A 12,302-nucleotide genomic window follows, 5' to 3' on the forward strand; every position below is an offset into this window, starting at 1 on the left:
ATGATACTGAAACACAGCAGCCACACAACACCGCTATGATCTATACAGAAAAGAATCTCTTTGACATCAACTCAATTTAAAGTTTCTTTTTGTACTGGGACAAAGACATAGAATCTGTTAAAAAGTTCAAGTTTATGTTTTATATTTTGGCTCCACAGTATTTAAAAGAGTACTGTCTTCTAGATTCAGTTCAATTCAAAAACACTGATGCATCACACTGTAGATGTGTGATATATGGGTAAATAAAGGTTTGTGTTTCAGGATGACAATTAACCTGAGAATTGTAGATAAATAAATTCATTAAGTTTTCTGGTCAGTCTGTTTTCATATGCAGCACTATTGTTATGTGTAGTGAAATTGGTCATTTAAATGCTTTTCTGTGTTTCTGCCTACCTAAACATGCGCTATCATATGACTAGTTTCAAAGAAACCAACTTAGTGTAACTATGTTCCTGCTGTTTGCTGAGCAGCTGCCACGTGTTTTCCTTATAGAGTCAGTTAGATGCCTTTTTTTCCCACCATGGTTAAAGTTTGGAAGATGTGGAGGTTTAACATGTGTGGCTATGGGGAACCTCCCTTTTAGAGCCTTCAGTGATGATAATATCTCTGTTTGAGTCTTATGTGCGTATTCAAACCCTTTCACTAGTCAGTTAAAGTGATTCCAGCGCGCTTTCGTTTTTTGGTCTCTGGAAACTGAGAATCCTAAAATAATATTTTTAAACTTAAGTAGGGGCTGAAATGCAGAAGGGGAAGAGTTCGAAATTTGCATGAAATGTACTTTTTTTTTTTTATAAACAGATGTGTTGGCAAATCGTAAAGACTAAAGGATCATACAGTCACAAGAAATTGTTTTTGTACAAAGTTGTCATTTCTGTCGTATATTGCTGTAAAAATGTGTATATAGTTTCATGAAGTATCAGAACTAGGATATTCTAATGTAAGCTGTATTTGTAGAGGTGGTTTAGCGCATACTTTTTGTGTTTGAGCAGTCTCCGGTGATTCACAGGTCAAAACAGCCAGGCTTATGTTATTGTACATTGTTCAGTATTTCATTAACAGTGTTCACTCTCTTGAGATTTGACCTGACATCATGCTTTGTGTCTGTGTGACTCACTTTGGCAAGGGAAGGAAGAAGGTGTGTAGACAAACGGCACACTCATTTATAGGTGCCTGGGGCAGTGTTCATGTAAAAACTAAGACATGTCTGCAAGTTTGGTCAATGTATGTGCTGGAGTTTTTTTCATGAAGGCTATGACTCAGGCTGGCTGTCTGTTTCCAGTATCTCTTCCTGTGTAATTATAGACTAGCCATGCTTAAAGGGGCGTTGCATGCAGGGAGAAGTGCATTGGGGTTCACCAGAGAATTTGTCTGATGTTACTCACCCTTTTCTTCATTTTTCCTCTCTCCAGTCCTTGTAGTCTGGCTGAGTAGAGCTAGTCATAGTTATCTCATGGTTTTAGCACTTCTGGTGTTGCTAATGGAAAAATGAAAAAGGATTCAGTGCCATTTTGTCATATAAAATGCAATTTTTCACCAGACACTTCTGTAGCAATCTTATTTAAACAAGCAGCAGTGTAACTCTTTGTAGATACGAAAACTATAACAGGTGCAAATAAGACAAAGAAGTAGTGTGATAAAAGAAAGTCAACACATTACAAATTGAAAAAAAAAACTTGAAAGAAAGACAAATAACAACAACAACAACAAAATATGCCTCAATCAAGGAAACCCTGCTGGAGATGGTGAGAAAGGAAACAACCCTATCCAACCCCAAACATGGTGCTTGTTTGGAACATTAAATTGATGTGTTTCCAACAGGTGCTTCATGTTTTTTAAAGACATGATAATAATTTGATGATGTTGCCATTTATAAGAGGGGTATAGGGGCTTAAGGGTTAGGTGGATGCGACCCTAGATAGAGATGTTGATACTGTTAATGCGTTTTTAAACAGAGGATGGAGACATATTTATCTACCCGAATTGGCAGAGAAAAGATCACAAAAGCCAGAAAAACAACTTAAAGAGGGTCTTACATGTTGGAATTTTGAGGGGGAAAACAGACACGCCTAGTTTTTCTGGACTTCTCTGATAAAGTACACTAAATAACCAGAACAAGTAAACTATGTCATTTTCATACATGAATACCTTGCAGGTTGTTTCAGTGTGTTTTAACATAGCTAATGTGGTGTTAGCTCATTTCTGTGACTTTTTGTGTGACAAAGTTATCATAGGTGTCTTAAAAGTCACCAAAGCAATGGCACAATGGTTAAGTTGGCAACACTGAAATGATGTCCCATTAAAAATTGGAACATATTGTTCATTTTCACAACATGCATCAAGCAGTTACTCAGACAAGGTAACATCCCCATGTTGACATATAATATATAAACCTGCCTTGTAATTCTGACCAGGTGATTCAGATCTATTATGTTAATACACCACATGCAATTGTTTTACTCTCGGAGCTGAAGCCCAAATAGATTTGTGTGTGGAAAGTTATTATTCCAGTGTATTAATAAAAATACACGTAACAGTGGCCACAATAATAGAACCCACTGTCTCATCCCACTGTTGGTTTTTAGTGTTAAATGTGATTATATGGAGTTGTCACGATTCATGAAAGCTATTCTGTCAACAAGCTGAAATTAGGCTTAGGGTTAATTTAAATGAATTTAAATGGCCCTTTACTCCCTCTGAGTTTATCTTATTTCCACTCATGTCTTAAACATTTATCCCATATTTCCACTCCTTAAGCTGTGAATATTGACATTATCCCGCCCATAATTTCCTCCACACAATCCAATAGATTCTGTTTAAGTTGTTCCCAAACTCATACATACGGTTTGGTGTTAGTGTTCTGCAAAATGTGTTATGCGCTCTGCTATTTGTGGAATGAAATGTGACAGCTCACATTTCTTTTTCTAACATCTTACAATCCGTAGTTCAAGAGGGTAAAAATACCACATGTTTGTGTCTTGCTAATGTGCTTTGCGTTTTTTTTTCCAGACTGTTCTGAGAGAAAAAAAGTGACAAAATTCGAGTCATTGAAAACACATGGAAAACTTGAGAAAAAGCAAAATACCCTGGAAAACCTTGTGTTATCCGTGAAAGTTATTTCAGCATTCTCCCATTTTCCTTTAGTGATGAATGAACTGTTAGGCCGTCTATCAGAGCTCACCAAAATGGATAACATTGCCATCTGAAAGGGCTATGGTATGTTTAGGATTATATTAATGTTAAAGTTATATATTTTATGGATAAGTGTATTTTCAATAGGGTGCTCTTTGTTATGTTGTGAAAAAGTGTCAAACACACCCCTAAAATCACGCCACATGATAGCACATGCAGGTTGGATGACATTACTACTTAAGTGGCCTAAACTCTGAATGATGTTAGTGAAGAGTGACTTATTTGGATGAGCGATTCTCTCACAGGGACTGCACCAGTACTAATGAAGTGAAGTGCTGTACACCTGCAGGTGTGTTTGCATTATTCTATAATCAAGTGGTCAATTTTCTTAGCATGTAAGAGATTACTTTATCATTTATGAGATAAAACCATAGACTGCACGTCTTTTAAATCAGACTTTCAGAGAGGAACAATAAGAGTTCCCATGGTTAAAGATTTCCTAAAAAAAGTTTTTTTCCAGGTTTGGAAATGGCTTGGATTTAATGGAATGTTTTGAAAGTGTTTTTAATATTCATAAAAAACAAAAGTCTACTGTTTTGAGGAATATGTCTTTTGTATTTCAAATCTAGTGCTTCGCTGCATTACCAATGAAACGTTTATAGAGTGATGTGATACACGTTGCTGTATGCAGCTAGTTGGCAGCGGAAATGTGTCACTAACAAGTTAAGTTCAGAAGTGTTTGCAGTTCACTCATCTCCAAATGCCTTTGAGGTGCATGTTTTGTAATGTCTGTCTTTCAAACAACAATTTGATACACGGCTCGAGAAAGGTTGACCCTGACGATGCAGGATGTTGACTAAAGCCCCTTTAATACTGCATGTTTGAGGCGGAAATTTCAGGCCGTTATGTTGCCTCACCATTCTGTATATACGGTACGATCGCAGAATTGTGGAGACAGAGTGGTTTTGCCTTCAAGTCACCACAGGAGGTAGTAACAGCGCCAAAATGGTGTCTGTATGTATGTGTGTGTGTATATATATATGATGGTTTTTGCTATGTTATGCCAATGTTATTGTTTATAAAGCAATGCCTATGAGTATGTTATATGTCAAACTGAAGGAAGATGTGTTGTCACATCACGCCTTTTTTAATTCCCAGATGGCGGGCGTGCCATTTAAAATCCCACACTATGCCGACGTTGTTTGGCTCTGTGTAAAGATGCAAAAGAGGCGTAAAGAAGGGACTTCTAATGCCCCTATAGCACAGTCTTTGTGTATAAAGGGCTCTTGTTTGTCAAACCAGTTAGATCATCAATTAAAATAACCAGCAGTCCTGTAAAATGATCCCGAGAAAAAGAGCAGGAGCCTTGCATGGTAATGTAGGTGTGAGGCAGATGAAATGTTTCCCCAAAAATGAAAGCTTTTTTTTTCCACATATGTCTGACAATTTAATTTTGCAATTACTGGCTTACTTGAATTTAGTATTGGTAACAAAACTGTCAAGAAAAGCATAATGCAGTCTGGAAACACAAAACATTGAATTGGGGCCTTTTTGTTGTCTGGAGCTTTGCACTTATAGCGGAAAGAAACAGTTCATGCATTTTCTTTATCGTCTTTGATTGACGTGGAGATTGACAGTCAGCCATAGAGAGGGGACAAGACATTGCCTCCTTCATCTCTTATTCTGCTGGTGTCGTGTGTATAGATCACAGTTGTCACGGCAATCTAGCAGCTCTCAGCGCTGTGGACCCATCAGTCTGTTCTACTGCTGATCCTGTCATGATTCTAGCCCCCCTCCCCTCCCCTCTCTCCTCTCCGCTTTTTAATTAGACAACAAAACAAAAATATGAATATTCATAGCGCTGAGCTTCATTAATATGCACAATTATGCAAATCAGTACGCAATTAAGCTTCAGCTTTCCCCCAGAGATGCTGTGTTGCAGTTCGAGAGGAGATTGAGAGAAAGGGGACGGGCAGGAATTTCTGCTTCACCAATCTTTAAAATCGCTCCTTTCAAACACGTTCACCTCTGTGAAAGCCTGAATACTCCGGCCAGGGATAACGTGTGTCAGCTACAAAGGACTGAGACCTTCAGCATGCGTCTGTGTTACGGCGAAGGTGTAGGCCAAGTGTGAGAAAATAGATGGGGGACGAATGACTGTTGCCATGGAAAATGTAAAGGAGTGGAGTGGGAGAATGAAGAATGTCGAGGATGATTCTGGGAGCCTCATACTGGGTGTTAATTATTCAAACTTCCTACAGCTCATATCCACGCTATGTGACAGCGCTGTCACTATGCTGTCTCTGTGTGAGCTGTGAAGTGAAGCTCTTCAATTGAGGTTACTTTGAGCAGCCTAAAAAACCTGTATCAAAGCAGGTCAACTTCAGCATTCACTGAAATTAGATTTAGTTTTGCAAAGCCTGAGTGTAAGTCCTTGTTTAAGAATGTGCCTTCCTTTTCGTGGTTAACAGGCCTAATCCAGTTCTTTGTCTTACAGGTTTAGATGACAGGAGTGGGTCCAGTCCCTGGGGGGCAGGAGAACAGAACAGTCCATCTTTCCACCAGGGAAGGGTACGTTTTATCCTCACTTACGATACAGAATCTGGCTGTGTAGATGCTATTCAACGCAACACAGCGTTTGGCGATCATGTCATTTACATCTAAGAATGTACATACATTCACTGCAATCTAGCAGCGCTGAGAGCTGCTAGATTGCCGTGACAACCACATTCACACACAATTTATGATATGGGATTATTAAGTTTTCAACCTGCGTTTGAATCAGTGATATAGCACCAGTCTCGAAGTAGGTAAATAGCAAGTTATCACCTGGTTCCTCACCCCGAGTCCCTTTGAAATCTGAGCAAATTGGCTTGATTTCTGTGAAAATTTTCAGAGGAGGGCCACGAGCAACCCAAAATGAGCAAAAAAAATAGTAAAAAGTTACAAGAAAAACACACACGCACACACACATTAAATAATCCACCTTGACTAGTTTTCAGATTATTTTAATTAACTATCTCTTTTCAGTCAATACCTAAAAAGCCTTAAGTACCCATACCAAGCAAAATAAGATAACAAAAATTGCCCAAAAATTACTATGTAATCAGCCAGTTGCAGATAGCTGATATCTCGGTCCTGTTGCCCATCACAAATGGGTATCTGGGGTAACTCGGGAAGATTAGATTTAATGGATGGTGCAAAATCGCAACTGGACTGATCTATCAAGATTTATTTGTTTCATACGTACAACTTGCGCACACGAAAGGATCGTTCTGGCAGACATGTCACCTTGTCCACACTTTTTTAAACTGTTTGTTTTATTTTATTTTGTTTTTTCAAAATACAAATAAAGAACCACTGAACAAATCTGTATGTACATTCTTAGATGTAAAGAGCATATACACATATACACAGATAGATATTTTTATAGAACTGGGTTTGGTTCAAGTTGCATCCGTTAAACTTCAGACAGAGTTTGGAATATTTTAGTCCGATTATTAACAATCCTCAGATTAGATCATGTACTAATGAAGCTGTTAACCTGTCCACACTTTTGGCTTAATTTCCCCTCATATTTAAACATTGTAAAATCTATGTTTTTTCATGGGACCCAAATGCAAAATGAAAAATATAGGTATATGCCATTTATGGATCCCTGCAACAATCGAATAATGATCTTGTAGTAATTATCTAACTGCTGAAGAATACCATATTTACCCTTTCATCCCAAAACAGAGCAGTGTGAGACGTGCCTAAAAACAACGTCTGGCACACGATCTCAGAGCTAATCTTTTTTGACCAACTCACATCAACACATAGCATCTTATTTTCTTACATAGCCACTTTGATGTGAAAGGGGTGTTAAATATTTGTGTCATTTATTTACTCTTTGTTTATTTGTTTCTATTTTTATGTCCCTAATGTCTCTGCTGTTTTTTCCTCAGGGTTATGGAGAACAAGGCCTTTATAGTGAGCAAGAGGGCCTTGCCTCTGCCCCACTGTATGGATCAGGGATTGTTGGTAAGAAAGATTAATTGAATTGAGCTTTTGAAGCACACCACAACTTTCACATCGCCTTTTTTAAAAACCCAAAGAGAATCAGGGGCATTTGGGGCTGTTGTTTCCAATAATAGGACTTATTGACAGAAGAACATGCTCACTCAAGTTAATATCAATGGACTGTGTGACTGAACCAACACAATAGGTTGTTTGTTTGCAGTCATTCATAGGTTTGACACTGATGTGCCTCTTTAGGGCAAGCCATATTTATGTTTAGTGGCAACGGATGAAGGGAGCAAGGTAATCAGGGAGGATGTGGAGGAGGGGTTCTTTCGTATGTTGTTGTTGCAGTTTGTGTGTTCAAGGCGGGAGGGGGTGGGGGGATGTAAAGGGCACCCATGCACAAACAAGGCTCTCCCCTGGGACAACGGTAGCCTATAGCTCTCCTCTGTTTAACTGTCAGGGGAGGGGACAGAGGTTTGGCACAATTGCCCCTGAACCATTTATAATGGGCCAATTTGTTGTTGTTTTGCTGTCCACAGCCATAAATACCACACATCATCATATACACTCACAGCAGATGGGGGGCACCCAAATGGAGAAAGAGGGAATGGGCAGATTGTGATTTAATATTAACATAAAAGCCCAATTTTCATGATCATGACCTCATTTTATATTCCTTTCTCCTAACAGGAAAGGCTGAGCGTGGAGCGTACTCGTCATTTGCAACACAGGTAGTCAGAAGTATCACCCTGTCCCTGTTTGTCATCATGCTCTTTTATTGAAATTCTGTCTGTCTGACAGTTTTCTTTTCTATATCATTCTGAATTTAATGATACTGATTTTCTTTTTATGCTAAATGAGCTTGTGCTTTTTTTCCCACCATCTTTAGCCGGGCTTCATGCCCAGTGAGATGCCCATGCCCAGTCCTGACGCCCTCTCCCCGTCTGGCCTTAAGTCCAACCCCCAATTTTATTCGTCCTATGAGGGAAGCAACTCTCGCAGGAGACCCTCACAGGAGCCCGTTGGTAAGACTGTAAAGGATCACTTCAAGCAGAGTGTTGAACAGTCATTAGATTTTGTTTCAGATAAAAAAGTTCTCTTTGTTCTAATCTATATTTAAGTCTGTGTACATCACCACTTCTCCTGCTGAGGTTTTAAAAAGTGTCACTTCTGCTAAGTTAAAGAAAGTGAAATCACCGTGAGTTCTTAATGAGTAAAGTTGTGACAGAGGACTAGAATACCTTTTGATTAGGCATTGATAAGTGGTCACAAGACAGTTGGACAGATTGATTCAGCATGATTTCTGAGGCAAGAGGGGTGGTATCAATGAATCCCTACATTAGTGGTTGTAAAGTCATCCCTGCATTAAGTTAAAAGCATGTTTATTTGATTTCCCTGTGTACTGTATGTCATTCAAAATCATGAAAACAAAGTCATAGTACAGTGTGTCATCAAAAATCTTGATATTGTTTACATCTACAATAAAATGTTTGCATGCTTTTTCAAAATGCATAACTATTGCTACATTGACACTTCGCTTCCACACTACTCTGAGGTAGAGTTTTATTCTGGACGGGCGGAAATGGACACTTCAAAACGATATGCAGACGCCCACATTCACTTAGCGATTAGGTCTCATCAGTGATAGCATTTTGAGCCAAAACATTATAGCTAGCTCTACAAACCTTTTCAGATTTTTATCCCCTTTTTTTGGCTTTTGCCTTTATTGGAGATAGGAAAGCTTAAGCGTGAAATAGGGAAAGAGTGGGGATGACATGCAGCAAAGGGCTGAGCCCGGCATTAAACCTGTGACAGCTGCAGCGAGGACGTGGCCTCTGTGCATGGGGCGTCAGCTACTGGGCGCCCCTTTATCCCTTTTTTTGATCATTTGTAAAATTGTGCAAAAATGCTTTTGTGTACAGAGATTGTTTTAAAATGCTGTTTTAGAATAAAAATTTTAGTGTGAATGTGGCTTTTGTGTGTGTGAGTGAGCATACTTATGTGATTTCCCTGTCTTCCTCCCCTCAGGACCACAGCCAAAAAAGATCAGGAAGGTGCCCCCTGGCTTGCCCTCCTCAGTGAGTACTAGCGCCCAGAAACATTGCAGCCTTGAACTACAGTCAGTCCATGGCAGCTCACCCACTGAGCAATTTAACGTTGAAAAAATATTCAGTAAATGTCTATTATACGTCTATTTGTCTTAGGACGACAAGATTTTTTTTGTCTCTTGACAGATTTGATTATTCAAGGTTGAATAGTAAACGTATAGTAGATGTTTAACCTTAGCCTAGATGAAAGAGTAAATATATTCTGTGTTTATGACAAAAATAATCATTCATAATGTAAAGGCAGGGTATGCAGTACTTTTTGGAATCATTCCCAGGTTTGTATGTTTTTTCAATGTATTTATTTATATATGGTCTAAAATCTGGCTATATGTAGCCTATAAATCCTGGTCTGTAACAGAGCTAAAGCTTGGAGACAATGTTGGTGGCAACGTCTGTTGCTCAGTGGGCATATTGTCATGTTTTTACACCTCTTTTTACATTCCGTTCGACATCTTTAAGCCTCTCCTTGGCTCGCAAAGCGGTAAAATAGCTGCATTACAGGACATCCAGCTCTTACAGCTGTGTATCTGCACCACCAATGTAAAAAAAAAAAAAAAAAAAAAAAAAAGAGAGAGAAAAAAAAAAAAGGAGGGGGGGGGGGGAAGCCACTCATTCAACCAGTCACTCATTTGCAGCATGTATTTATAGTGTGTTGTATTTGTAGGCCCTTTACTTTACGGCCACATTTCTTTCCCTCTGCCAAGTTTACCCGTTAGATCACTGAAGGGAATTCATACTGGGGTTTGATAGTTCGTACTCCACCTCATTTTTTTCCCTCCCACTCTCGCTCTCTGGGCACCCTATTTCCTTCTCTTCTCTGTTTCTTCCTTCCCCCTCCCCGCTCCTCTCTACCCCCACCTCCTCCCGCCCACCCCCCCCCTTCCCGCCGCCTCTCTCCCATTTCTCTCTCTCTCCCTCCCCCATCCCTCTATCCCAGCTGCCAGTGGAGTTGGCTGCCATCCAGGATTCGGCAGATGGTTCAGTAATTAGGAGTGCATCTCTCCGTTCCCTCTTCTCCTCTCCCTTCTTTTTCCTCCACTTTTTCTCTCTGTTTAATCAAATTACAGAAGAAAACTTCAGTCCATTTGGATTTGAGTTTTGCAGATGCAGTTTGATACTTGCTTTTTGTCTCAAATAGTCTTGATTGAGAAAGATATGATGGTTCAGAACAGTGGTTCCTTAATACCCATTACACTATGCACCAAATCCGACTGCATCTCCCATTGTGTGGTCACATATAAATGTGTTAAAGAGTGCGAATTATGCATCTGTAAACCATTTTCAGGGTGTTTCAGTTTAACAGGATAAAATGTAAAATCCCTATAGAGATGGGAGACGGAGCTCAGTGAAATCACTGACACTGCACATTCGATACATGATGCTCAGTGCTCCAGTCTGCAGAAATGTTGCAACAGCCTGTTTATTGAATTAAGTAATAAAACCAGATCGTAAAAAAAGATTCCAGCGAAGTGAGGAACACATACTTTTTAGAGCTGTGTTTAATCAGGTATTTAATGCATATATCTTTTTTTTATTTTAAAAACTTCACTTAATTCCAGCTTCTGTTTTATGGGGAAATTAATTTGTGGTCGTGTTCCTAATCACAAAGCACATAGAAGCTCTCAAGGAACTTATTATATGAGTATGTTAAAAAGCAAAAACTGACACATATAATGTTTACTGCATGCCGTTCGGGCAATAAGTTAGATACTCTATATAGTTTGTTTACAGTAGTGATTTGTGACACAGTTTACAAACACTGAGCTGAACACTTGAACAGTTTTTTTTTTTCCTTCGTGTATCTTCTATAGGTTTATGCATCAGCCTCCGGAGAGGATTTTAACAGGGATGGTGCCGGCTACCCAGCCTCCAAGGCAGGAAACGTCTACCCACCACCGTTCTACATGCAAGGTCAGTCGAAACAACGTTTACCTTTAGAGCCTCCCCTTGTTCATTGTGTTGGGTTGAGAAGTTCAGTCTGACTAAGACAGTAGTTATTGTTAATGCGGGTAAATGTAATATAATATGTAATATAATTTATTTGTAGAATATTCAAATGTAGCCAATGTGGATATGAAATGAGCTCCCCATAGTATTTTTTATGGAAGTCTGGACAAACCAGGGTGCTGTAGCTGTATACCAGTGAACACTAGGGGCTCCGCTGTGAGGAAAATTTCTCACCCGTTAAACTCGTGACAACATCAGTGTTACTGATTATATCAGTAATTTAAGGAGAAATTATATTCATTGATGACACTCAGTGTCTTTTAGAGCAAATTTCACATAATTTTCTACTGCTGAGGTTTTTAAAAGCATTTAACCGTCTAAGCACAAGTTGACTTTTATAGTCACAGAAAATGCACTGTTAGATTAGCACTAATGCCATCATTCATTAAAATTATGTCTACAACACAAGACATTTTTGGAATTTGTTGGTGGCTTCTTCTATGTAACCAAACTCGTTTCCCTTGTTAGGAAAAACAAGGCAGATTTGGTTTATATAGCACTTTTCATACCCAACTGCAACCCAAAATGCTTATCAGATTACACAGGTAAAAGCACCAGAAACAAATAATGATTTTAAAAAAATGCAAACAAACCCCATAAAATAAAAACAATAATGGCAAACAGGTAAAAGCACACAGAGTAAAACAAAAAAACAGTCTCAAGTCTTGACTCTTCTGGCAGTTTGCTCCACATGTAAGCAGCATAGCAGTTTTGTTTTGACTCTGGGAACAACCGGCAATCCAGAACCAGCCAATCTGAGAGGTCTGTGAATCGGTCTGGTTTTTACTGGTCCAGTTATCTTAGACTGAAACCAGTGATTTAGTGATTTATGGACAAGCAATAGAATTTCGAAGTTCATTCTTTGAGAAACTGTAGTGATCTGAAAACTGGAGTTTCACACTGAGCCTTTTTGGTTCTTGTTACAACCAATTCTGGATCAGCTGAAGCTTTCTGATCGCTGCCTTAAACAGACCTGTGAAGAGTCCATTTGAGTTGATTTGCAAGATATTTATGTTAACGTGTAAAACAAACATAAAAAAAATTAACAAAATG

At 39.0% G+C, this 12,302-nt stretch overlaps 1 protein-coding gene across 2 annotated transcripts in view; it reads left to right on the forward strand.

The window, feature by feature from the left end:
• Positions 1-12,302, forward strand: part of tcf3a (transcription factor 3a) — a 35,645-nt gene that overhangs the window by 9,049 nt on the left and 14,294 nt on the right. For both annotated transcript variants that reach the window (XM_042497196.1, XM_042497195.1), the window contains exons 4-9: positions 5,627-5,700; positions 7,077-7,152; positions 7,825-7,865; positions 8,024-8,159; positions 9,163-9,212; positions 11,054-11,153. In XM_042497196.1, coding sequence (XP_042353130.1) covers positions 5,627-5,700; positions 7,077-7,152; positions 7,825-7,865; positions 8,024-8,159; positions 9,163-9,212; positions 11,054-11,153 — 477 coding nt within the window. The remainder of the gene's footprint in view (positions 1-5,626; positions 5,701-7,076; positions 7,153-7,824; positions 7,866-8,023; positions 8,160-9,162; positions 9,213-11,053; positions 11,154-12,302) is intronic.

The sequence above is a fragment of the Plectropomus leopardus genome, chromosome 12 (genome assembly GCF_008729295.1).
Source record: "Plectropomus leopardus isolate mb chromosome 12, YSFRI_Pleo_2.0, whole genome shotgun sequence".
Lineage (NCBI taxonomy): Eukaryota > Metazoa > Chordata > Actinopteri > Perciformes > Serranidae > Plectropomus > Plectropomus leopardus.